General features: G+C 41.4%; 1 protein-coding gene across 4 annotated transcripts in view; it reads left to right on the forward strand.

The window, feature by feature from the left end:
• The window catches only part of LOC124287606 (neurogenic locus notch homolog protein 1-like), a 39101-nt gene that overhangs the window by 3399 nt on the left and 10772 nt on the right, over positions 1-24930 (forward strand). The window contains exons 2-33 of one of the 4 annotated variants that reach the window (XM_046724098.1): positions 3437-3474; positions 4912-5079; positions 5691-5784; positions 7229-7377; positions 7617-7702; positions 8976-9076; positions 9968-10069; positions 10307-10420; positions 10730-10828; positions 11098-11196; positions 11561-11653; positions 11950-12045; positions 12555-12653; positions 12961-13053; positions 13564-13656; positions 13853-13945; positions 14741-14833; positions 15032-15124; positions 15485-15577; positions 15898-15990; positions 16159-16251; positions 17371-17463; positions 17601-17693; positions 18191-18283; positions 18822-18914; positions 19131-19223; positions 20598-20690; positions 21399-21491; positions 21811-21909; positions 22386-22478; positions 22624-22716; positions 23764-23856. In XM_046724098.1, coding sequence (XP_046580054.1) covers positions 3437-3474; positions 4912-5079; positions 5691-5784; positions 7229-7377; positions 7617-7702; positions 8976-9076; positions 9968-10069; positions 10307-10420; positions 10730-10828; positions 11098-11196; positions 11561-11653; positions 11950-12045; positions 12555-12653; positions 12961-13053; positions 13564-13656; positions 13853-13945; positions 14741-14833; positions 15032-15124; positions 15485-15577; positions 15898-15990; positions 16159-16251; positions 17371-17463; positions 17601-17693; positions 18191-18283; positions 18822-18914; positions 19131-19223; positions 20598-20690; positions 21399-21491; positions 21811-21909; positions 22386-22478; positions 22624-22716; positions 23764-23856 — 3111 coding nt within the window. The remainder of the gene's footprint in view (positions 1-3436; positions 3475-4911; positions 5080-5690; positions 5785-7228; positions 7378-7616; positions 7703-8975; positions 9077-9967; positions 10070-10306; positions 10421-10729; positions 10829-11097; positions 11197-11560; positions 11654-11949; positions 12046-12554; positions 12654-12960; positions 13054-13563; positions 13657-13852; positions 13946-14740; positions 14834-15031; positions 15125-15484; positions 15578-15897; positions 15991-16158; positions 16252-17370; positions 17464-17600; positions 17694-18190; positions 18284-18821; positions 18915-19130; positions 19224-20597; positions 20691-21398; positions 21492-21810; positions 21910-22385; positions 22479-22623; positions 22717-23763; positions 23857-24930) is intronic. The other 3 variants (XM_046724099.1, XM_046724101.1, XM_046724100.1) reach the window with 3 other exon arrangements.

The following is a 24930-nucleotide window of genomic DNA, read 5'->3' on the forward strand; positions in this document are numbered from 1 at the left end:
GGTAAAGGTCACCTTTATTCTCTCCTTTGATTTGTGGGATTACCAGGAGTTTATCGTATCTCACGCTGGACTGCCAGGACCCCCTGCGTGTTGGTCACTTCCTCCTCCCCATTGTGTCTTTGTGGGCCATGCGTGTCTTCGCCAGCCTTTCTGTTTGAATCAGACCAGTGTTTGGAAGCACGGTGTCAAGGGGCAGTTTACAATATACCTGTCTACACGCCCCTTGAGCATACAAGGAGGTGCTTCATATTGGGGAAAGCAGGGCGTTAGTCACCAGGAGGCTGTGTTGAACGTTGTCCCTACGTCGGGGACTATGACTGTAACACACATACAACCACAGCAATATAGCCAGCATGACATACACTGTCACAGTATCGGCAAATTAAGGCAACATATAGGAAGCCTGCCGCAAGACAGGAACAGATGGTGGTACACTGTGCACGCCTACCCATATACACCATTTGCATGGATAACATGCCATTTATAACAGATAGCGTTATCGCATTTACCCCAATATAGAGATTACCTACTAAATGTCAGACACCATTAATGTACCATTCTAGTTGTTTTAATGGGCATCTTACGAGCGAGTTGCAGGATAAATTGTATATGACACAACCTAACATCGCATCATTCTATCATGGAATCGATCATATTTTGTTTATTTTCATTACCGATGTAGCCCATCGGTATATATATATGCTGGCGTACTCCCTAATGTTCATACCTACATGTGGGGCGGTGGGGTAGCCTAGTGGTTAAAGCGTTGGCTCGTTACGCCTAGGACCCGGCTTCGATTCCCCACATGGGTACAATGTGTGAAGCTCATTTCTGGTATCCCCCGCCGTGATATTACTAGAATATTGCTAAAAGCGGCGTAAAACTAAACTCACTCACTCACTCATACCTGCATGTAGTGTGACCCTTCACAGACACGTTTCAGCTATATCTGTGGAATATTACATGCCTCATCACAATGCCAACTAGGTAAGCTTAGAGGACATCTATTAACACTCTGATACCGTTACACTTCGACACAGACGCCGCGAGTCGACTGAAGAATTACACGGAATCGCAATCAGGAACATTGTCTTTCATAAACTTAACTTGGGGCATCATCCAGCCTATCACTTACCTGAAATTTGATTTCATGAGCGTATGTTTAATACCTGTTATTACAAATGGGTTTCTCACCCACAGGTGTGTCAGGAATCAATCAACCAGCTTCAATGCTACTGATTTCAAGGCGCAAAGCATATTGATACAAACGACTTCTGTGAATACACAATGCCATTTAGAAAGTGGTCAAATGTAACACGTTATATTTTAGATTACACTTTCTCAGTAAGTGGAGGCCGTGGTGGTTGAGTGGGTTAGATGGCTCAATTTTGGTGCCTGTCTCTGAGGGTGTGGGCTCAAATCCCGGATGGTACTCAACCCAACAAAAGTACTAGAATCTGTGATTATTAAGAATGTGTAATCACAAATATAACATGTGTTAAAATACTTCTGACAGTAATCCTATATTTCTGCTATTACACCAAAGCAAACATTCAACCAGCGAAATACTACCACTGAAGGGAGCTGACCTTGGGACAGACAGCGGCAGTCAACCTGAACATAATCCAGACACACTGGACCCGAATACAGTCAGTTAGCAGGCAGAGACAAACACAATCAATCCAGTGACTTATATAAACATTTATATTTAAAAGTCAAGTTCAAGACATGGACATTCAGATAAAATTGTCTAAATTCACTGTGACTAAAGATGTTTGTATTATGGATTGTATAATGTTAACCTCATGTAACAAATTTCAACCAGTTTCCCTATGAACTTCATAATATAAATGTTCTACCTTCATGGTCTGCATGTCCCCCCTCTTTCATGTGTCATATTGTAATGTCAATATAGTGCATACAATTGTGACATTTTACGGCGTTGTTGGCCGGGTATGACGCCATGGGATTTACCCACTTGCAATAAACTATTCAGTACGTACATCTTAATGTATAGCACATCCAAGTATGTCAATATATGTCAGGTGGAAACTTTACCGCCATTATAATGACAAAGGTGCCACGCCCACCTTGTGACGGTTACACAAATACCCCATATTGACATCAAATATTTAACTCTTAGGTACAAACATACCTACTTTTCAGAAAGAATCGTTATTGTGCTCTGTTTCTTTAAAATGGACATCTAAAGGAGAAAAGTTAATAGAATCTATTCTTGTGGCTGGCTCTTTTCTATCCCGTGTATCTCTGCCGTGTATGTCTATCGACTAACAAGGTATTGTGAGGAATTAGACAGATGTGACTGGCTGTCTCCTGAATCACACTTATACGCATACAATAGGGCGGTTTAAGCACTTCAGTGTCTCTCTCACTGGTAGTTGTTACGTGTTTGTCGTCTAGAAGATTAAAGCTAATGTGGAGATTCTACTTAATACCTTTGTAAATGTGCATGATATTAATGATGACTGAAGCTAGAAATGAACTTGCGGTCACGATCCCCATCAAGGCTGGAACTTGAAAAAAGTAAAAACATGATCCAATATAGATGAATAGGACACCATCACCAATTGTGTAATATGAGAAACTGGGTTATTAATGAAATTATATTTTCAATAATAACACAGTGTGCATATAAAGAATCGGTTTGCTATGACTATACGGTGTAGATTATGTTAAGGTACAATTTCTCCAGCGGGAGATATTTTCAATAATAACACAGTGTGCATATAAAGAATCGGTTTGCTATGACTATACGGTGTAGATTATGTTAAGGTACAATTTCTCCAGCGGGAGATATTTTCAATAATAACACAGTGTGCATATAAAGAATCGGTTTGCTATGACTATACGGTGTAGATTATGTTAAGGTACAATTTCTCCAGCGGGAGATATTTTCAATAATAACACAGTGTGCATATAAAGAATCGGTTTGCTATGACTATACGGTGTAGATTATGTTAAGGTACAATTTCTCCAGAGTGATATATTTTCAATAATAACACAGTGTGCATATAAAGAATCGGTTTGCTATGACTATACGGTGTAGATTATGTTAAGGTACAATTTCTCCAGAGTGATATATTTTCAATGCAAAATCAAACGTTTAACAAAATCTGGGGGGATAGATTCTTTTGCTCCACAGTTCAATATTATGGCTCTAAAATCACCTTATATTATTCGACAGTATTGCACAGCTTAAAATGCGGACTAAGTCCTCGAATCAACAGATATGCTATCATCGATGTTGTTCATGAAGTGAGATATCGATATTTCCAAATGATATTTTAATGGTAATCGATGTATGTGTCCGATAGAGCAGTGGTTTGACCCCTAAATATTCTCGACATTGTATAATCATTGTATTAATTTTTCATTCTGATATATACGAATAATATGAATCGTTTGCCTTTTTCAGATCTTCAGCACAAAGCTTTTTCCCGCAAAGCAAGGATGGTATGTTGATTTCACCATTCACCGACTAATAAGACATAACCGTTACGTTTACAAATCTGAAGATTTAATGACAGTTGAAGAAACATAGGTAAACGCTATAATGGGAACGGTCGGACGGATGAGCAATCACTCAACCAACCAATCAATGATTGAACGAATCAACTAATGTTTGATAGAAAGAACAAACAAACTAATCAATGGATTAGCAGTTGAGTTCATATACAGGCAAATCAATCATTTACAAGGTTTTAGTACTTACAGATACGGTGCTCGTGAACCCACAAGCTACAGAGTATACACATGGAAAACACCCAAGAGAGTTTATAGTATCGTATACCGCCATTAAGCATAGCAAAGGAACGTATCCAAACCACAATTACTTAGTGTCTGCATAAATTGACTTTCAATGAATAATTAAATTACTAATCTGAACGCAAAAGGAACGAAAACTGCAGTTTATTGAGAGAAGCGAACATGGTAAAATTGACTCTATTTGTAGGGGTGATAACTATGGTTGTATGCTGTTAACAAGTGCGGTCTTTTTAATATTTTGTATACAATCCTCAGGAAATCGCATGAGTATCAATAACCAATCACGATATCGATATCTGGGTTAACGTGCACCAAACACAATAACTATAACATCCCTCACCTTCTGATCAATTCTTGAAGGAAGTCTTCTTACAATACACCCAGGTTTTGTGCTGGAGGATCTCTCTGTCGTATTTCTATAACCATAATGGCACAAAAGCTCAATGGGACTGAAATATGGATTAATGGAGAGCCAAGGCAGAGTTGCTACGGCCGCTTGGCTCAAGAAATCACCAACGGTACGAACACGATGTAGCCTAGCATTGTGATCCATGAAGACTGGCCTTGTGTTTAGAGGATGGTCATCGATATGTGGTACAACAACTTTGTTTAGGATGTCAGTAACGCACCGCTGTATATTCATATTTTATCAACGAAGTGGAAGCTTCTCGCATCTCTTGCAATAACCCTCGTAATGTTTCGGGCACCAATAACATGCCACCTCTGAGCAAGTATTAGTTCAGGAGGCCGTATATCATATGGTTTATCAACAACGAAAGCAATTGAATTTTCCAAGCTATCCAGCTGAAAGAAAATATCCATTCATGAAAACATATGTGTTACGATATTGTCCTCCGAGTGTATATAATCTTCGAGTTGTAGGGTGTCTGTTTCTAGCAGATACACATAAGTTGTGTCTTTTAATTCCATGTAAAGCTGCAAAGGGACGGTATGATGTATTTTCACATTACGAGACAAAATGTTAGTATGGATGGGCGTGACGAGCTAGCGACGTGAAAGCATTTTCACCAGACCGTTTGCATCCGGAATCATATAACAGAGACCGTCCAGGCAGATAACCAGTTTCCACAGAAACTGAATTAATTTCTTGTTACGCTATTTCAGGTCTGTGACGCCAAGTATTCAAGTATCCGAGACGACCATACCATGTGTTTGATGGACGTTGCCGGAAGTTCGGAAGTAACCCTCTCACCACAGGACATACAAGCCATCGTCGACAGACACAACAGCCACAGACAGGAGGAGACAACTGCGGCCGCCATGCCTATGGTGGTAGGTGTATCAGATTGAACACTTGTGCGAGCATGGATCACTACTTCCTATGTAACTGTGTGGCAGGGCTGCTACTGTTTGTCCCAGAATCTGACTGTATGTGATACTGCGGAATCCTTTGCCCATAAACGTTTCATGTTATCGTTTTTTGTCTTTGCCTTCCTATATATCACCTATATATAAGTGCCAATCAAAGACGCCACTTTCATAGGCATGATGCATACATATCATCAAATGTGATTTACGAAACGAGAAATGTAGAAATTATACAAATTTGTGTGGAACATACTTACCTTTCTGTCTAGGAATTCCTATGAAAAAGTCTCCTGTAAGTTGATGTCGTGTATCATAGGAAGTTACTTATGGTTTCTGGTAACCTTGGTAGGGGCAGGGTGTCATTTGTACTGTCTTTGTAAGCAAACCAATTATAACAATCACTTAGGGCTTCCAGACCCCTCACTCACTGACGGCCGATATTACCAGTATGGACTTCAAGCAGTGAGAGCTCGGTAAAAGGCCACTTGGCTATCTTACGTGTGCTTTGTTTCTGTCCCTACTCTACATGCCTCACTGTGAACATCACTATTTCTCATACATGTTGTTTGTTGCAGTCGTGGGACGAGGAAGTGGCACTTATTGCTGCTAAATGGGCCCGCCAATGTACGCAAGGACACGAGTCCGAAGGCACAAAGAGAGCCGCCAGTGGTAAGTACTCTGCCCCCGTCACGCATCCCTGTATCTCAGCCATGTAGTGGACAATAAGTTACACAGCGTTACAGTAGTACGGGTTTGCTTAATTCGTATCTAATTCAGGTCTCAATGTTATTCATAGACGGGAAACCGCTAGTCTAGTAAAGTCCAGTTTTGCATTCATGGAGTGGTTGTTCAGAGGAACAGCTTCCGTGATATTTTTTTCTTTCCTATCTTTCATTCCTATTAACCCGTCATTGGCCAATGAATATCTTCCCTTACAAAGACCAGTGTTTTATACGTATTGTGTGTGTAGTTGCTCTCTGCTAGTACTATGTAGATGGGTGTATTATCATACTGTCAGTGTAATTCAGTGTAGAAACTGACGATTCAGAAGATAATGTTTACAACCACTCTATCCAAATATTTGCCGGTCTCCTATGTAGTACAAATAGTCAGTGCAAAGGAATGTGCAGCATGTCAGTGTCCGCCACGTGGTATATCGCGTTTATCGTGCTAACGTGGATTTTGTTTAACGTGTATGTAAACACCACTGACAGAAGTGTTGGAGCTCATTGTCAGTATTGTTGGTTTAGTGACGGCATTGATTCCATTACAGCGATGTATTGTGTACAATTTAACACGTCTGCTGATGTCTGTACAGGGTTATGTTTATTAAGTGTACACTCGAACTGAATGATTTCGAAACAGGAGCGGAGATTAAATATTGAACTTGCAAAGCATACAATAGTTGGTAAAATATGGATGCACTTGATCCCGAATAACGCTGTCGAGCTAATGTGCCAGATAAATGACACCAAATAAATCCTACAATAATTCAGTGTGCGTGGAATGAGAACTATATCTGTTGGTTTCATCAGTAGCATCGTCACACAAACACAATAACTACACAACAATCCTCTGTCGGGGTTCCGGGTCGGAGTCTCCTCCATCAGACATGTGGCTAGTGATGACTATACTGAGAGTTCAGTGGATGCTGATGTTGATGCTGTGTCCATCGACCCCGGCGTGGAAGGCTGTTTACCATATCAATCTCTGAATCGTCCCTCTCGACTTTTGACACATCTACGTCGGGTTGATTTAATATTGTTGAAATGCGTTAAAGAGAGTAGCATGACTGTATTATTAACTATGTTGTGGGAATGCCTTGCTAGACATCATTTTGCATCAAAAGGAATAGTTTCTGATGATAGTCAAGACTGGGTATTCTTTTGCACTGATGCTCATTATTCTTTGGATGTGAATATGGTAACAACGTTTACGATCATTAAATTGGTGAAAAGAAACAAAAAAATTAGCTTTCGTTAGCACTTCCTGGAGGTCTTAATACGTACAACATGTGTCAGTTGGTCTTCACTATCACACCAAACTGATATTCTCTGTTGGAGCTGATACAGTTCTTCGCTTCGTTAAACCCAATTCACTCGCTCCTCCACAGCCCTCCCTGGCGTGGCTATTGGGCAGAACGTGGCCTGGGGGTACAGCAACTTTCTCAGTGCCATCACAGATGGGTGGCAGGGAGAAAAAGCCTGGTTTCAATTCGGAACAGGCTCTACCACTGGTCAAGCTGTGGGACACCACACACAGGTTAGTAAATAGCGCTATCCAACCACCAACATCACTGAAAATACACCATCACTACACCATCACAATAACTACACCATCACCATCACTACACCATCACAATCACCACACCAGCAACATCACCATCACCATCACTACACCATCACCATCACTACACCATCACCGTCACTAAACTACTACAAGGACCTGTCGGTATCAAGTTTTATTCTATATATACCGTAAATGTTGTTCATCATGTTTAGATCATAAACGACGATGTGATTCGCATTGGATGCGGCCAGGCCTTGTGCAGCGACGGCAACTACTACGTCTGTAACTACGTCAGAGGGTAAGAGACTTTCATCCTTACAATATCGGGGTCTCCACTATCGTGATCGGAACTAACAGGCTCTCCACTATAAGGATCGAAACGTGGAAACGATCGAGTGACGGTGCCTCGACTAATAGCGTCTGAATTAACGGACTCTGGACTAGAAGGATTTGCGCTAACAGGGTCCCCACTAACGGGATGACACGGGACACAATGCCTGATTTTACACCACTGAATCTATCACAGATACAGTTAATGTAGGAAATGCATGCCCAGACAGTATTAATGATTATGGTCCTCGATATTTACCAACTTTGGGCGTATATTTCATTAAGTACATGAACAACGTATATTGCCGTATGAACAAGCACTTTCGTCATGCATGCTTTGACATAATTATCTAAGCATGAATTCAAAAGTTGACATCTCTGTAAATGCTTGATCATAGTGTTTCCAATACATTTTTTTAGTTTTAATATTGGTTGAAATTTGGCGAGCCAATTTGTCAATTGTTAAATGTGTTCATGTCTTGGAAATGTATGTAGCATTCCGGGTGTCACGGGTATGTATTTGAACAGTTTGAATATGTTCATATTACCATGGCTAAAATGATATTACGGATTGTTCCATTATGTGAAGTACTGGTTCGCATTGTATCTATTTCACGAATACAGAAACCTTTGCATCAAGGCAAAGCTTCTTACGATTCTACCGATAAGGCGATTTGACTCATCTACTGTCTAGCCTCGTTTACAATATTCCTGGGGCGGTGGGGTAGCCTAATGGTAAAAGCGTTGGCTCGTCACGCCGAAGACCCCGGGTTCAAATCTCCACATGGGCACAATGTGTGAAGCCCATTTCTGATGTCCCCCGCCGTGATGTTCCTGGAATATTGCTAAAAGCGGCGTAAAACCAAACTCAGTCAGTCAATCAGTTACAATATGCCTGGACATTATATATTCAACTATTCCATTCATGGACACTGTCTTAGATGACACAATATTCCATGACGCTCTACATGGGTTGCAATGTCTTAGGACTTTTTATATTAGATCACCATATTCTTTGCCCTAGGTTACAATAAGCTAGAATGCTCTGCTATAGTTTAAAATAACTTTCAGAGTAGCAAAACTCTATAACAATGACATGAATAGAACATTGTTGACTGGAGTCTACACCGATATCCTACACAGTAAACATACCATTGTCACAATACTAAGATCTTTGTAGTACGGTATGAGTCAAAGACAACGTCAATTAAAATGTCGCTGAAATTCTGTATTCTCCCCAGGCAATTCGGCGACGAGATAAACAAGCCGTACTGTTCCCTCACCGACTCGGCAACCACCTGCACCTCATGTACAGACAGAGACGCAAATACCGGACTCTGTAGTAAGTCCGAATACCGTGTGTTAGAGAGAATCGTAGACATACGCATATCAGTGAATGAGTGAGTGAGTGAGTGAGTGAGCGGGTGAGTGAGTGAAGGTGTAGATATATCTTAACCTAAGAGATAATATGTTAACATCGTGACTGTATATTTAATTCATAATGATGATTGTTAGTTGGTTATAACATTTATCACGGATCTGGTTCGGATTCGATTACCTACAGGTGTCATGTAGTAATACTAAAACGGTTTTGAGAGCTACGTAATTGTTCTTCAACTCATATCTGCAGTTGTAGATTCGTTTCTGTCGTTTCGTTACTGAAATATGACTGCATCACGATGCAACTGTCACCACAACAGTGACCATCTCAAAGTATGTCCTTTCTGCTGTCATGCACTTCAACACTGTATATCACTGAGCCCCATACCCATGGTCGTGTGTTGCGCCACAGTGTTAAACGTCTGAACCACGAGTCACTTCGGGCCTTCCTCCCACATTAAGCAGACACTTATAACTGGACTACTGTTCTTAGTTGCCTTGCACCGTGCTGGTAGAAATGTGTTCACCTGTGTTCCTCACCTTGTTACGAGGAAGTGGGTAACATGACTCCCGATCTTCTTCATATGTGAAGACCTGTACCCGCAAGAAGAGATCAGATTGTCTGGTAACAATTAATTATAGAATCCCAAAAAGGAAAACCAATATTTGAATTCAGTTAAGTGTGGAATCCTAGAGGGGGCTTTGTAGTTTGTAACGTTGCACTGTCGGGATATCGCACTTTCAAAACAAGCAGACATTACTTGGATTCCATGCTTTGCTGACTGGCAATATCGGCTTTATTTATGTTCGGTGTTGATGACGTCTAAAACATTTTGTGCTGCCTTCGTTTCAGCCTGCGACAGAGTCTGTTTGAACTCAGGAGAGCTTGATATAGCGACCTGTACGTGCACCTGCCCCAATGGCGGCTACTTCTCGGGACCAACGTGCGAGACACGTGAGTTACACACTGATCCTACTGATCCCATTGATCCTGCTGACGCTACTGATCCAACAAATACTCTGGTAACCACTGCAACTAAAACCAGGAACCGTAATCCATATCTTTTCATAACACACGTTTATCAACCCGATTCCTATTACGATATCAATATTTATGACACAATGACGTCATAAATCTCTGATTATTGTAGTCAGTATTACTTGTTATACACCACGCTCCTTTATGTTTCAGTGGCATGTCCTGCTACCGACTCCAGCTTCTGCAACAGCAACCCGGTCGACTACTGTACCCAGTTCTCCAACTGGCCCTACCTGTGTCCCGTGTTGTGCAATGTCTGTCCGAGAAGTAAGTGCCTTATAATGGGCGTTTCCTATAAAAAGTTGGCTTATAACGGGGCTGTCCCGCAAGTACGTGCCTTATAATGGGCGTGTCCCACGAGTAGGTACTTGTATCGACATTCTAACATGTGATTCTTACGTCATACGTTTTTATCTTGAAGAGCAACTCCCGCATTAAATACATCTTTGCATTAAATATTTCAATCTATTATACTGAAGGTCCTGTTGACAACGCTCCTAGAGGTGAATGTAATCCTGGTTACATGTGGCGATGACCTTCAGGGTTTGGTTACATGTTATTGGGTGTATGTTGCAGCTTGCGGTCTCACGTGTCAGAACGGAGGAACCCAAAACACAATCCCATGCCTGTGTAACTGTCCCCCAGAGTTCACAGGGTCGCAGTGCGAGACCCCAGGTAATCGATAACAGCGCCCTCGGGATATCAGCTCTGTATAGCTGTCCACGATATCCTTATGTGGATGTATTTTGTGTATGTTCTTTCACGTATAGATTCGGCAAGATTCCTCTCCGGCTGAATGCTTAAATGCACTGCTTTCACTCTTTCTCTATGACAAAGTAATAGAAGAACACATTCAAACTTACCAGTGGGTAAGTGATCGTTATTGATTTTGAAACATGTATACACATATTAATATTCGCTACAACAGATTGTTCTGTCTACAGTGTCCACATCCTGCACGCTCACGTGTGCCAATGGCGGAGTACTGGATTCGGCAGCCTGCACGTGCTCATGCCCAGCCGGATACGGTGGCGCCGACTGCAGTAAGTCCTTTGTTATGGGGCATAATCTGTGTCCCGATCATTACATAGTATAAAAACCTTCATAACTAAATTACAAGCGACACCATTGTCTTTCACAGGAAAACCGTTTAAATTATTTGACATTTACGATCAAAAGGCATCGAAAACCAAATAAGGCCGAGTCCACAAGCGATCTACTGTCTTCTCACCAGATGAGAAGATAGTGTGGGTGAGATTGTTGCTGTTATAAGCCATCAGCTACACAGAGGGCCTGCTGGTCTTGTTCAATCACTACTGGTCATCGTAACCCGTAGGCAGCCTATTTCGCCTGGTCACGTATGCACAGATCTGGTTACATGTGTATCTATTGTTTCATGTGATGCAGGTGATTGTGTCAGAACGTGCAACAACCTCGGCATGCTGGTGCAGGCGTCTTGCACGTGCAGTTGCCCTGCCCCGTGGACCGGGGACTCCTGTGGTAAGTCACCTCCATTGTCCTTATGAGTGAGTGGGTGAGTGAGTATCGTTTTACACCGCTTTTAACAATATTCCAGCAATATCACGACGGGGACACCAGAAATGGGCTTTGCATTGTACCCACATGGGGAATCGAACCCGGGTCTTGGGTGTAACAAGCGATCGTTTTAACCACTTGTCTACAAACTCCCAAATAGTTGTAGGGATCAACCATTCGAATACGTAGCCTAAAGTCGATTGAGACATAGTTTTTCTATAACAGACTCCTGTTTAATTGCATGTTCACTTGTCTTAAAGATACTTGCAGCCAGACATGCGAGAACGGAGGAGTTGTGACGTCACAGTGTACCTGCAGCTGTCCAGCTGGATTCAGTGGCGACCAATGTCAAACACGTGAGGACATCAGTCGTCTAACGTCTTACTCGATATTTACTGTCGCATTGTGAGACACATCCTCGGGTTAACCGCTTGGCCTGTATGTATTTTACAAATATGTCCGCGGGTTTCCATACATCAACGTGAAGCATCCGCCAACACCCCATAATTGGTTTATTGCAGTATTTCTAATGAAATTGTGCTGGGGATTCCTCTCTCAGCAGAACCAGTGACATCATTGTATGAGGGTCAATCACTATGTGTTTCTCAGATTAATCACCCTGTATATTAATAGATTTTGATTTATTCTTATAATGACATTACGCTTTGTAAATGTTGATTTTTGTCATATTTTCGTATCAAACCTTTGATAATACAAGTATTGGAACACTTCCTAAGGAAATACTCCGTACTTGTGATGAGAAATTGTGAACCATTACACTTTCTCTTTGACGTATAACCTTGTCTTACTCCATGTTTTATGTTGTCCCGTTATTGTAAAGCTGCACCACACGTTCTCGTTACAGCTACATCGACGTGCTCCCTGACATGTTCTAACTCCGGCGTCCTGGACTCCACATCCTGTTCCTGTTCCTGTCCTGCCCCCTGGACGGGAACATCTTGCCGTAAGTCACTCCTAGATTATCCAATATAATTTCATTTTTGTTAGTGGGTAAAGCGTACGCTCGTCACGCCGAAGATCCGGGTTCGATACCCACATGAGTACAATGTGTGAAGCCATTTTTTGGTGTCTCCCCGCCGTGATGTTGCTGGAATCTTGCTAAAAGCGGCGTAAAACTAAATTCAATCACTCACACATATTTTGTTAACTCCTATACACGGTTCTCATGCATGGTCTGTATCCGATATGAAGTGCTGGCCCGGAAGTCTGTACCTTGTCTCCTAGCACACCTTTGTATGTTCTACCTACAGAGACGTGCAGTCGAACCTGTTCAAATGGAGGTGTGCTGAATCCCACAACCTGCGAGTGCCAGTGCCCCTCCCAGTGGACGGGCGATACATGCCGTAAGTCATCGTCATTCAACTTTACATCTTTACAGTTGACATCCTTCTGGACACACCCTCTAGTAATTTGGAGATTTATCGGAATGTATACCCTGGAGATTATCGAGGATGAACTGGACAGGATCCATATACATGTTATTTTGTGATAATGTAACTTCAAATTGTGCCCTTCAAACTGGAAACATGCTTTCGTTAAATGGGTCCTGACATTCTCAGAATTCAGTGGTGACTAAATGCGAATCAGTGTGAATTAGATGGTATTTGGGATTCAGTAGAAGTGTCATCGGCGTAGGACTATAGTATCTGGAGACTGTGGAAGCTGACTACATAGGTTAACTTACTACAATTTGTTTACTTCACATGTTGTCTTGCCCCGACTACAGGGATAAATTAACTCACACTCATTAACACTCACTCACACACGTGCATGCATGTTTACATATAACTAAAAGACTTCACCTCACCTCAAATTCAGGAACAATTAGCAACATGAAACACTCTCCGTTCCAGAAACATGCACCTGGTTCTGTCTCAATAGCGGCCAACTCTCAACAAGCACCTGCACCTGCGCGTGTCCAGGAGGCTGGACCGGGGACATCTGCGGTATGTACAGATAGCACTGAACACATCATTGGGGATGACGGGGTACGGGCGGTGTTATGTTTACACCATGGCGAAATTAGCTTTTGATATTTACAAAATCAATTTAACGCGTGTGCATTCCTTAATAGAATATGTGTAATATTATATAATAGAGCGTTTAGTAGGTAAAATAATTAATGTCGGAATATATTTCCAGAAACGTGTCAGCGGACCTGCTCTAACGGCGGCATTCTCAGTCCAACCACCTGCACGTGTGCATGTTCGTTACCCTGGGGTGGAGACACCTGTGGTATGTATAACCTCCTGTGTCGGGTTGTCACCAGTACCTATACTCTCACTTTAAGTCACTGTTCACAAAACTGAGCAAGTCTCCATCTGTTCATCATGCCTTTGAAAAGGTCCCATGCACCCACGTATTGCCGTGTGTCATTCAACGGGTTTTTTAACGCTGCATTCACTTCTAGTCCCAGTATATATGGCAGGGTATTACGTAATCGAATCTGAACCAAACAATCCAGTGACTGATACAGTAAGCTGCGATCCACGAAGCCAGGATACACTGAAACGCTACACAGGTCACCTGGTAGATTTTAGTCCCTTCTCACGACAAGAACAGGTTGTTGAAACCACATCTGATCCAAGATCTTGCGACCACTATAAGCTGTAAGGGACCATTTCCAACTCCAATACGCCTGGGTTCCCAAACAAGGAGGATCTTCTCGGGATTCCCCCTGAATCTGGCAGTCCGAGTTGGCCACCTGGTTCTTTGACATGGATTGTGGTTTTCGGTCCCTCGTTGGCCTAACTAAGATTGCTATAGACTTGCCACTGTTTACCCTTCATCTTGATACAGTTTCAATATGGCCGACTTCCGGTGTCAAGCTGCGTCATGTTTTCCCCAACTTGGAGCGAGAAGACATTGTGTGAAGCATATATATATCTGATGTCCCCCGCCGGTACAGCGCAGGACTATTGCCACATAACCTTACCCATTCACTCAATAGACATACACATATATAAATACGTTTTCGGTATAAACAACGCCACGCATGCTGCCATTATACATCTCTGTGTTACGCTGCAGAGACGTGCACCGGTTCCTGTTCTAACGGTGGAGTCCTGAACCCGACCACGTGTACCTGCTCCTGCCCCGCCCCCTGGTCTGGAACAACATGTCGTGAGTATTGGGCGATATAAGCTCGTGTGAACGGGATTCAACCTTTTCTAAGTTCGAAATTCAACAGGAGAATCTTGAGACAACTTGTCGGAAGTGAAATAAGGTATCATGGGTTTCACTGTGTTTATTTTTGCAAAAGGTTGTCTGGAGTAAATGTACTTGAATACACTATATACTGCTGGACATACGTCTTTGCAGTGACATGTAGCGGGTCTTGCTCTAACGGTGGTCAGTTGAACCCCACAACCTGCCAGTGTTCCTGCGTCGCCCCCTGGACTGGATCAACATGCGGTAAGTAAACAAGATAGTGCCCGCTACATGAGTAAACCCAGCTATGTCCAGTACATGATGTGAATGATCACAATAATATTACCTACATGTTGTGAGTAAACACTGTTTTGTTTTGCTACATGGTGTGTGTAGACCCTGTTGTGTCATGTGTTACTCAGATATATGTCTTATTTATACGCTGCCAATGAACACAGTTGTGTCTGTTCAACGCCACGACTTCAAACCGTGTAATGGTGTCATTCAATCTTATTACATCAAAATAATGACTTAGTACCAGACATACACGACTTTATGCGACTCATGACTATACCGATTACAGCCATGCAGTATTCATGTACAATTTCCGTGTACGTTTGGTAGAAACCTGCAGTCGAACCTGTTCTAATGGCGGTGTCCTGTCTGCGGCCACCTGCACGTGCTCATGTCCTTCACCTTGGTCCGGAGACACATGCCGTGAGTTGACACTACAGCCTTACATCATAGTCATATATTAAATTAGACGTCACATCCTCTAAAATTCTCCAGTAATGATCTGGGACGTTTCGGTGGTTTTCTGGTTAATGTGTTCGCACGTCACGCCGAAGACCTGAGTTCTATACCCCAGGTGGATCTTATCCGTTAAGCCTATGACCAACGTCCTCCGCCGAAATATGTTGGGAATATCACAGAGAGTAGCGTAAACCTATGTTCGGTCATTTAACCAATGAACATACACCTATTTTTTATTAATACTAACGAGTATTCTTCCTCACATTGTACATCTTATGCTGTAGAGACGTGCACCGGTTCCTGTTCCAACGGAGGAGTGCTGAACCCCACCACGTGTACCTGCGCCTGCCCCGCCCCCTGGTCTGGACCAACATGTCGTAAGTAGTGGGGGATATTTAAACTCCTGTAAACGTGATTCAGCTTGCAAGAATCTTCATTCAACAGCGGTAGTCTTTATTGATTTCTAACAAGTAGCTATCTGTGGTACATGCTAAATAAACTCCATGTTAGGGGAATTCGTTGATAACAATATTACGTCTTTGCAGAAACATGTGGCGGGTCTTGCGCTAACGGTGGTCAGTTAAACCCCACAACCTGCCAGTGTTCCTGTGCCGCTCCCTGGACTGGATCAACATGCCGTGAGTAAACACTGTGTTGTCCGACATACATCATGTGAGTAAACACTGTGTTGTCCCAGATACATCATGTGAGTAAACACTGTGTTGTCCCAGATACATCATGTGAGTAAACACTGTGTTGTCCCAGATACATCATGTGAGTAAACACTGTGTTGTCCCAGATACATCATGTGAGTAAACACTGTGTTGTCCCAGATACATCATGTGAGTAAACACTGTGTTGTCCCAGATACATCATGTGAGTAACACATGTGAGTGTTGTCCCAGATACATCATGTGAGTAAACACTGTGTTGATGTGAGTAAACACAGTGTTGTCTCAGATACATCATGTGAGTAACACTGTGTTGTCCCAGATACATCATGTGAGTAAACACTGTGTTGTCCCAGATACATCATGTGAGTAAACACTGTGTTGTCCCAGATACATCATGTGAGTAAACACTGTGTTGTCCCAGATACATCATGTGAGTAAACACAGTGTTGTCCCAGATACATCATGTGAGTAAACACTGTGTTGTCCCAGATACATCATGTGAGTAAACACTGTGTTGTCCCAGATACATCATGTGAGTAAACACTGTGTTGTCCCAGATACATCATGTGAGTAAACACTGTGTTGTCCCAGATACATCATGTGAGTAAACACTGTGAGTCCCAGATACATCATGTGAGTTGTTGTCCCTAGATACATCATGTGAGTAAACACTGTGTGTTGTTAACAGTGTTGTCCCAGATACATCATGTGAGTAAACACAGTGTTGTCCCAGATACATCATGTGAGTAAACACTGTGTTGTCCCAGATACATCATGTGAGTAAACATTGTGTTGTCCCAGATACATCATGTGAGTAAACACAGTGTTATGTCTGACAGATTGTTACTATGTTATGTCGGCAACAGGAAGACGGAAACACTTGGGGTGAGACAACCGAGCATTTATGCAGATGCATTGCGTCTTGTTTTGAATTAAGTGCTCCAAATGTATTCATTGAAATAGAGTAACGCATGAATTCAATGATAAACAGAAATTAGGTAAATAAAATGAATATCAAACTACTCATAGTTATTGTCACATGTAAGCCTCAGAGTATTCATGATCATATACTGGCTTTGACAGAAACCTGTAGTCGAACCTGTTCTAATGGCGGTGTCCTGTCTGCGGCCACCTGCACGTGCTCATGTCCTTCACCTTGGTCCGGAGACACATGCCGTGAGTTAACACTATAGCTGCAGAATATATACCCGTTTTAAATCAGACGTGAAAAATAACTTAAGCCCTTTATATTGCTGAACTGTATGTACAAGATCACGTATTCTGTCATTGTATATCTCTGGGTTATGTTGCAGAGACATGCAGCGGTTCCTGTTCCAACGGAGGAGTCCTGAACCCGACCACGTGTACCTGCACCTGCCCCGCCCCCTGGTCCGGCGCAACATGTCGTAAGTAGTGGGGAATATCACTTCCAGTGATTCAACCTGCTCACCAACAAGCGTTTTCTAAGATCTTCATTCAGCAGTACAGTTTTCATTGATGTTTAACAAATATTATCTTCAATGGTAAGGTGAGGTGAGTGAAATTGGGTTTAACGTCGTACTTGAGAATATTTCGCTCATATGACGACGTGCATGTGTGTGTATGTGTATGTGTGGCTGCTTGTACTAGCCCAGACTGAAGCTGGTTGTATAGTGCTGAGATACCATGCCGCAGTGAAGCATGAATACCCCACACAGACACATTATACTGACTCCGAGCCGACCAGTCCTTGTTGTACCCATTAAGGCCGAGCGCCAGGCAGGGACCAACAAGTACCATATTTTAACGTCTTTTGGTATGACGCGGGCGGGGATCGAACCGCGACCTTCCGGTCTCCACTACACCACGGAGGCGGTCTTAATGGTAGGGATTTTCGATGAAAATACAGTTGCCTTTTTTGCAGAAACATGTGGAGTGTCTTGCTCTAACGGTGGTCAGTTGAACCCCACAACCTGTCAGTGTTCCTGTGTCGCCCCCTGGACTGGATCAACATGCCGTGAGTAAACACTCACTTTCTCCTGCTGCTTGGTGAACCTCATTATTCTCCCTTCCACTCAGCCCTCCCTGAAATGCTAAAGTAAACAATAAAGCGAGTCTAGGACTCCGTTTCAATTTAAATGGATTTATTAGTTACTTTCAATATTAAACATCTTCAGGGACTATGCTTTAGTCTAGGCGTCAGTAAACACTTTATGTCCTCTACGTGATGTGAGTAAACACTTTTTTGTCCGAATCCACTACTTTAGAAAAAACTCATATGCCTAAAATATACAATACTGTTCATATACAAATATATGTCTGATACATATCGTGAATAAACAGCCTGCAATTTCCGAAATACAAACATCGAACGTTACAGGTTGTTACCTGAGCAAACACTGTTATGTCCGCTACATATCTGACACATCATGAAACTACAAACTGTTATCCTTCATGAGTAAACATTGCGTTATGTTTAATGTACATAAAGTGTGTAAATGCTGCTGTACAAGTCCCCGTATTCTGCTGCGACTAAACATCACTGTGTTACGCAGAGACATGCACCCGATCCTGTTCCAACGGAGGACTCCTGGACCCCACCACGTGTACCTGCACCTGCCCCGCCCCCTGGTCCGGATCAACATGTCGTGAGTATTGGGCGATATAAGCCTGTGTGAACGTGATTTAGCTTGCAAACGTAGGATCGTTTTCTAAAATCGGCGTTTAAGAAAACCTGTCGGAATGTGAATTAGGTATCATGTGTTTAACAATATATGTTTATCACAGGCGTGTCTGATAAACGTATAAACTTTAATACACTTTGTGATTGGGGAAAAGATGAAGATGATCTTATGTTTTTGCAGAAACATGTGGCGTGTCTTGCTCTAACGGTGGTCAGTTGAACCCCACAAGCTGCCAGTGTTCCTGTGTCGCCCCCTGGACTGGAACTACATGCCGTGAGTAAACACTCTTGTCACAGCTACATATCGCCAGTAAACACTGTATTGTGTTCGCTAGATGATGTAACTAAACACTTTTCCGTTTGACACACTGTATGTGAAACGTGATCCCACTACATACCGAGAGTAAACACTGCTACATCCCCTATATACCATGAATAAACAGTTCTGTCGCCTACATACCATGCATAAACAGTGATATCACCTACATACCATGAGTAAACACTGTAAAAACCTCTTATACCATTATTAAACACTGTTATATCCCTTTATACCATGATTTAACACTGTTATATTCCTATTTATCATGATTAAACATGGTATATCACCTATATACCATGATTAAACACTGTTATATCCCATATACCATGATTAAACACTGTTATATCCCCTATAAACCTGACTAAACACTGTTATATCCCCTTTCTACAATGATTAAACTATGTTATATCCCTATATACCATGATTACACTATGTTATATCTCTATATACCATGATTAAACACTGCTATATCCCCTATATACCATGATAAAACACTGTTATATCCCCTATATACCATGATTAAACACTTATATCCCCTATATACGATGATTAAACAATGTTATATCCCCTATATATAAACACTGTTATATCCCTATGTACCATAATTAAACACTGTTATATCACCTATATACCATAATTAAACACTGTTATATCACCTATATAACATGGTTAAACACTGTTACATCACTATATAACATGATTAAACACTGTTATATCCCCTATATACCATGATTAAACACTGGTATATCCCTATATACCATGATTAAACTGTTATATCCCTATATACCATGATTAATCTATGTTATATCCATATATACCATGATTAAACTATGTTATATCCCTATATATCATGATTAAACTATGTTATATCCATATATATCATGATAAAACTATGCTATATCCTTATATACTATGAGTAAACACTGTTATATCCCTATATACCATGATTAAACACTGTTATATCCCTATATACCATGATTAACACTGTTATTTCCCTATATACCATGATTAAACACTGTTATGTCCCTATATACCATGATTAAACTATGTTATATCCCCTATATACCATGATTAAACAGTTATATCCCTATATACCATGATTAAGCACTGTTATATCCCCTATATACCATCAATAAAGTTATAACACCTATATACCATGATTAAACTATGTTATATCATATATATCATGATTAAACTATGTTATATCCCGAATATAACATGAGTAAAAACTGAACTATGTCAGCAACATACCGCGAGTAAACACTATTGTGTCCACTATATACAATGGGTAAACACTGTTTATCGCGACTTTATTGTTTCACAAATCAGAGAGCTGCAGTCGCACTTGTTCTAACAACGGTGTGTTGAATCCCACTGCCTGCAGCTGTTCCTGCCCCGCCCCGTGGACAGGGGACACCTGCCGTACGTACAATAGTTTATCCTCCACAACTACAGCCAGTGAGGTTAAGTTCCCACCCGTCTACAAGGTGATATATAAGGCGTATAAGGCAAATAGTTATGAAATTATGTGAAATATAGAACAACTACATCGGTACCACTTTGACCTGTTTATGAAAGGGTAAGGGCTTTTCCGGTAGCACCCTCTCATACGTTTTGTGTAATTATACTACCCGTCAAATGTTTAGACTCACTAGTGAAAGTGTAGCCACGTACTCCAGTCAACCATTCGAAACTAGATTTTGCATAATATTCCATTCTATTTAAAAGTATTGTTCACATTTAAACTGGTGTATTGTTTACACATGAACTGGTGTATTGTAAAACAAATTCGTAACATTGAAAGATTTTTATCATCATGAGTTCAATAAATGATGAAACTCAGTAAAAAACAGAACAGAACTTTACACCAAACCGCAGCTGTTCACATGCACGATATTTGCACATGCCTTTCAGCAATTTGATGCATGACCATAATGCAATTCATCTGCATAAAGTTTGCATTTGGTTCCCTCAAGTTAGTGGAGACATTTATCTTCAATGTAACCATGTGTATATACATAACATATAGTGAGTGCTTTAAGTGAGTCTAAACTTTTGATGGGTAGAATAGTAAGAGTTACCAATTCCCATATCTGCAGTTATTGAAAGTTGGTCTCATCTTGGTTCTAGAGACCTGCAGTCGTGTGTGCAGCAACGGTGGCGTCATCGACCCCACTACCTGTACGTGCACCTGTCCATCCTTCTATACCGGAGCTACCTGTGGTGAGTTACCTTCCTTCACAAGTATCACCATGCATTGTTCTGAAATATCTCAACATTCCTTTCAGAAAGAACTAATAATAAACACACCTAGACCAGACCATGAATCTGCTGTGACAGATTGATCAGAGTCATTGGCGAAACACATTTATGAATGTAAACGAACAGGACTCTGACCGGATGGTGTACAGTCGTGGGAAACGCGTCAAGAATAATTAACTGTTTCCCTAAAACGGAGATTGCATATAGTTACACAATTAAACAATCTTTCACTGCACGGAACATGGAACTATCAAGTAGTAACTGCTTTTCATCCTACCAGACACGTGCAACATCCAGTGTGAGAACAACGGCGTGCAGACGACCACGGGGTGTGGCTGTTCCTGCCCCACCGGCTTCACGGGGCAAACATGTCAACTACGTAAGCAACGGGAGCTAGTTTGATAACTATTGATCATTGCTTAACACCATCCTGTTGCCATACATACATACATACATTGCATCCGCTCTTGTTAACTGGAATGAACGGTCATACTTGAAACTGCTTTCCTCTTATCAGGAATATTTCCTAAGTTTACAAACGTTAAGCCATTATAGTGTTACAGGATATGTCGATTCCGTTGTATTGTATTTGTCGATGTCGTTGTATTATTTATGTCGATACCGTTGTATTGTATTTGTCGATGTCGTTGTATTGTATATGTCGATGTCGTTGTATTGTTTATGTCGATGTCGTTATATTGTATATGCTGATGCCATTATATCGTTTATGATTACACAAAGTATTAGGTCATGCATTGTGTTCTCCGTACGTTTGTCTCGAACCGTTGATTTCGAGAAAACAATTTGATGGTGTTCGACGTATCAAGTATATCATCCACCTGTCTGGTTTTCCAGAAACGTGCACCCTTCAGTGTGCAAACGGCGGTGTCCTGAACGCCGCCCTGTGCAGCTGTACCTGCCCCTCCCCCTGGACTGGGACCACGTGCCGTAAGTTGAACAACATGGCAACTGTTAGATTTATTAAAACAGTTGAACTAAAGTCCATAATATCATGACTCGAAAATCGGATATAGTTTACTGTTGTTGAAGAATTCAGTTGTGATCTGGTCAACCACACAATATTTGTTGACAGAAACATGCCTGCGATCCTGCGCCAATGGGGGAGTGGTCATCCCTACAACGTGCACCTGTTCATGCCAGTTCCCCTGGACTGGAAGCACCTGCAGTGAGTTACTTTCTCATTTGTGTATGTTCTGGATAAACCATTACAGTTGGTTCGTGAATGGGAATCGCCGTTGAGGTTGTTCTTATTCACGAGTATCTGTATAACCTCTACATTGCAACACATCCCTGCTCTCTCAATCTTGTAGGCTTGACTTTAAACATGATATTGGAAAAGAATTATAAGTATTGTGATCGACGTTGATATGGCAAATATATATGGTATGATCATATCTCCGGCTGTTCTCGTGCTCAGTGTGATGGTGATGGTGACGCACTTTGTCGACAAACAGAACATTTGTGACCTCCTGTGTTCTCCAGACATGCACGAATTCTTCTAAGCGTGCTTTTACTGAGTTGCCTAATGTCATCATTGAGAGCAACAACACGTTCACTAACAGAGTTGATGAATGTTATGTTGCCATAAAGTTAAATCACCAGTTGAGAAATGATGCTATACGGATAGCATTGACCAGCAACTCTGTCCTGGACAATGTGCAGCTCGGCTTGTCATAGTTATACCACCCTCGAACGATAACGCTCTACGATGTTAGCGTACATACGACGCTCATTAGGACGATTTTAAACTCGGTTCCTTTGGCTGTGGCTGTCTGGTGGGAACCTCTATTAATTGGAAAACATGGCCATTCGAAAATATGTACATATAATTTAACAGCGATGTGTATTATGTCGTCGGAGCTGACCATTACTTGTTTTCAAATTATAAGATTGACATTAACGATACGTCTCCAGACAAAGTTACAAAACAAACAATATATCGGTTTATCCCGAGTGTTCATAAATGACAACCAGCTATCCTTTAGTGACAAATAATAGATGGTTAAAATGATAAAGCTCTGTCACAAGTGTGTCAATAAAGTTGCCATGTCAGCTATCCTCCATTATGGAATGTTAATGGATATCTGCTACATCATTGTGAAGCGACTACATTTCTGGGCTTCTTACCTTGCCGCCATATGCACTGGGAGTCACACATTACATCAAACGCCATTTATGTTAGAAAACGATCCGTTGGTGTTTGACATTATAGGTGTCTGCTCCCGTTCATGTTCCAACGGTGGCGTCCTTGACCAATCCACGTGTTCCTGTTCGTGTCCTTCACCTTGGACTGGCGATACCTGCGGTGAGAAAAGACTGGTTATTTATCACTGCAATTCAGATGATATTACATCAGATAGTCAATTCTGACTGTGCTAAGCTAAAATGAGGGAAATGTGAAAACGGGACCATCACACCATGATTTAAGTACGTGAACATGCTGTACAAAATGTACCCAAGTCACAACGCACAACAGTGTGACAACAGACAGCAGTTTCACAACAAACAACAACGTCACAACACTGTCATAACATCTGGGTCTTAACAAACAACAGCGTCACAATACAAAGTGACGTCACAACAGAAGTCATAACACACAGCAGCGTCACAAGACACAGTGACGTCACAACAAACAGGTCATAACAACAATGTGACAACATAACAATGTGTGAATGTAGAGCAGTGTCACAACACACATCAACGTCACAATACACGACGCGTCCACACAACTGTGCGATAACACAGATAGTGTCTCAACGATAGCGGTGTCATTACACATCACATCACTTCACTTTATTCAGAATTGAAGGCCATGTGGCCAAGAGTACAACAGGTAATACAACATTGTCATGGTGTGTAGAGTTGAAATATAATTCATAATACAATTATTTTAACGTAGGTTTTGCTTCAGGAATATACATATTCCTTTAAGAACAGTGACACTGTGTATCTTCATAAGGGCTCGGAATTTGACAATTGAAGGTGGGCTGTAGAAATCTGCATCGGTTATAAAATGGACATATTAGCAACAAGTGATATTCGTCTTCAAGCACGTTTAAAGTACATTTGTTACAAACTAATTCTTTATATGGGACAATTATCTTTGAAAAACGTTGTTTTTGTATATTCAAGTTATGTGATTGGCATCGGAATTTGATCAACATTCGCATAAGATCTTTGTTTAATGCGCCACAGGAAATATACAGTTCAGGTTCAAGAAGTGACTTAAATGTACTATAATTTACAAGAAATGATGAGTTTCTTATTTTACTATTCCAGTGTTGTATATTAATATCTATACAGCGTTGTTTGAACTCAAACATGAAGTGATTTACATCGCCACAATCTTGGGCTAACCAGACATAGGAGAAACCTGTAG

The sequence above is a fragment of the Haliotis rubra genome, unplaced genomic scaffold (assembly GCF_003918875.1).
Source record: "Haliotis rubra isolate DU_JTF1 unplaced genomic scaffold, ASM391887v1 Scf402, whole genome shotgun sequence".
Taxonomy (NCBI): Eukaryota; Metazoa; Mollusca; class Gastropoda; order Lepetellida; family Haliotidae; genus Haliotis; species Haliotis rubra.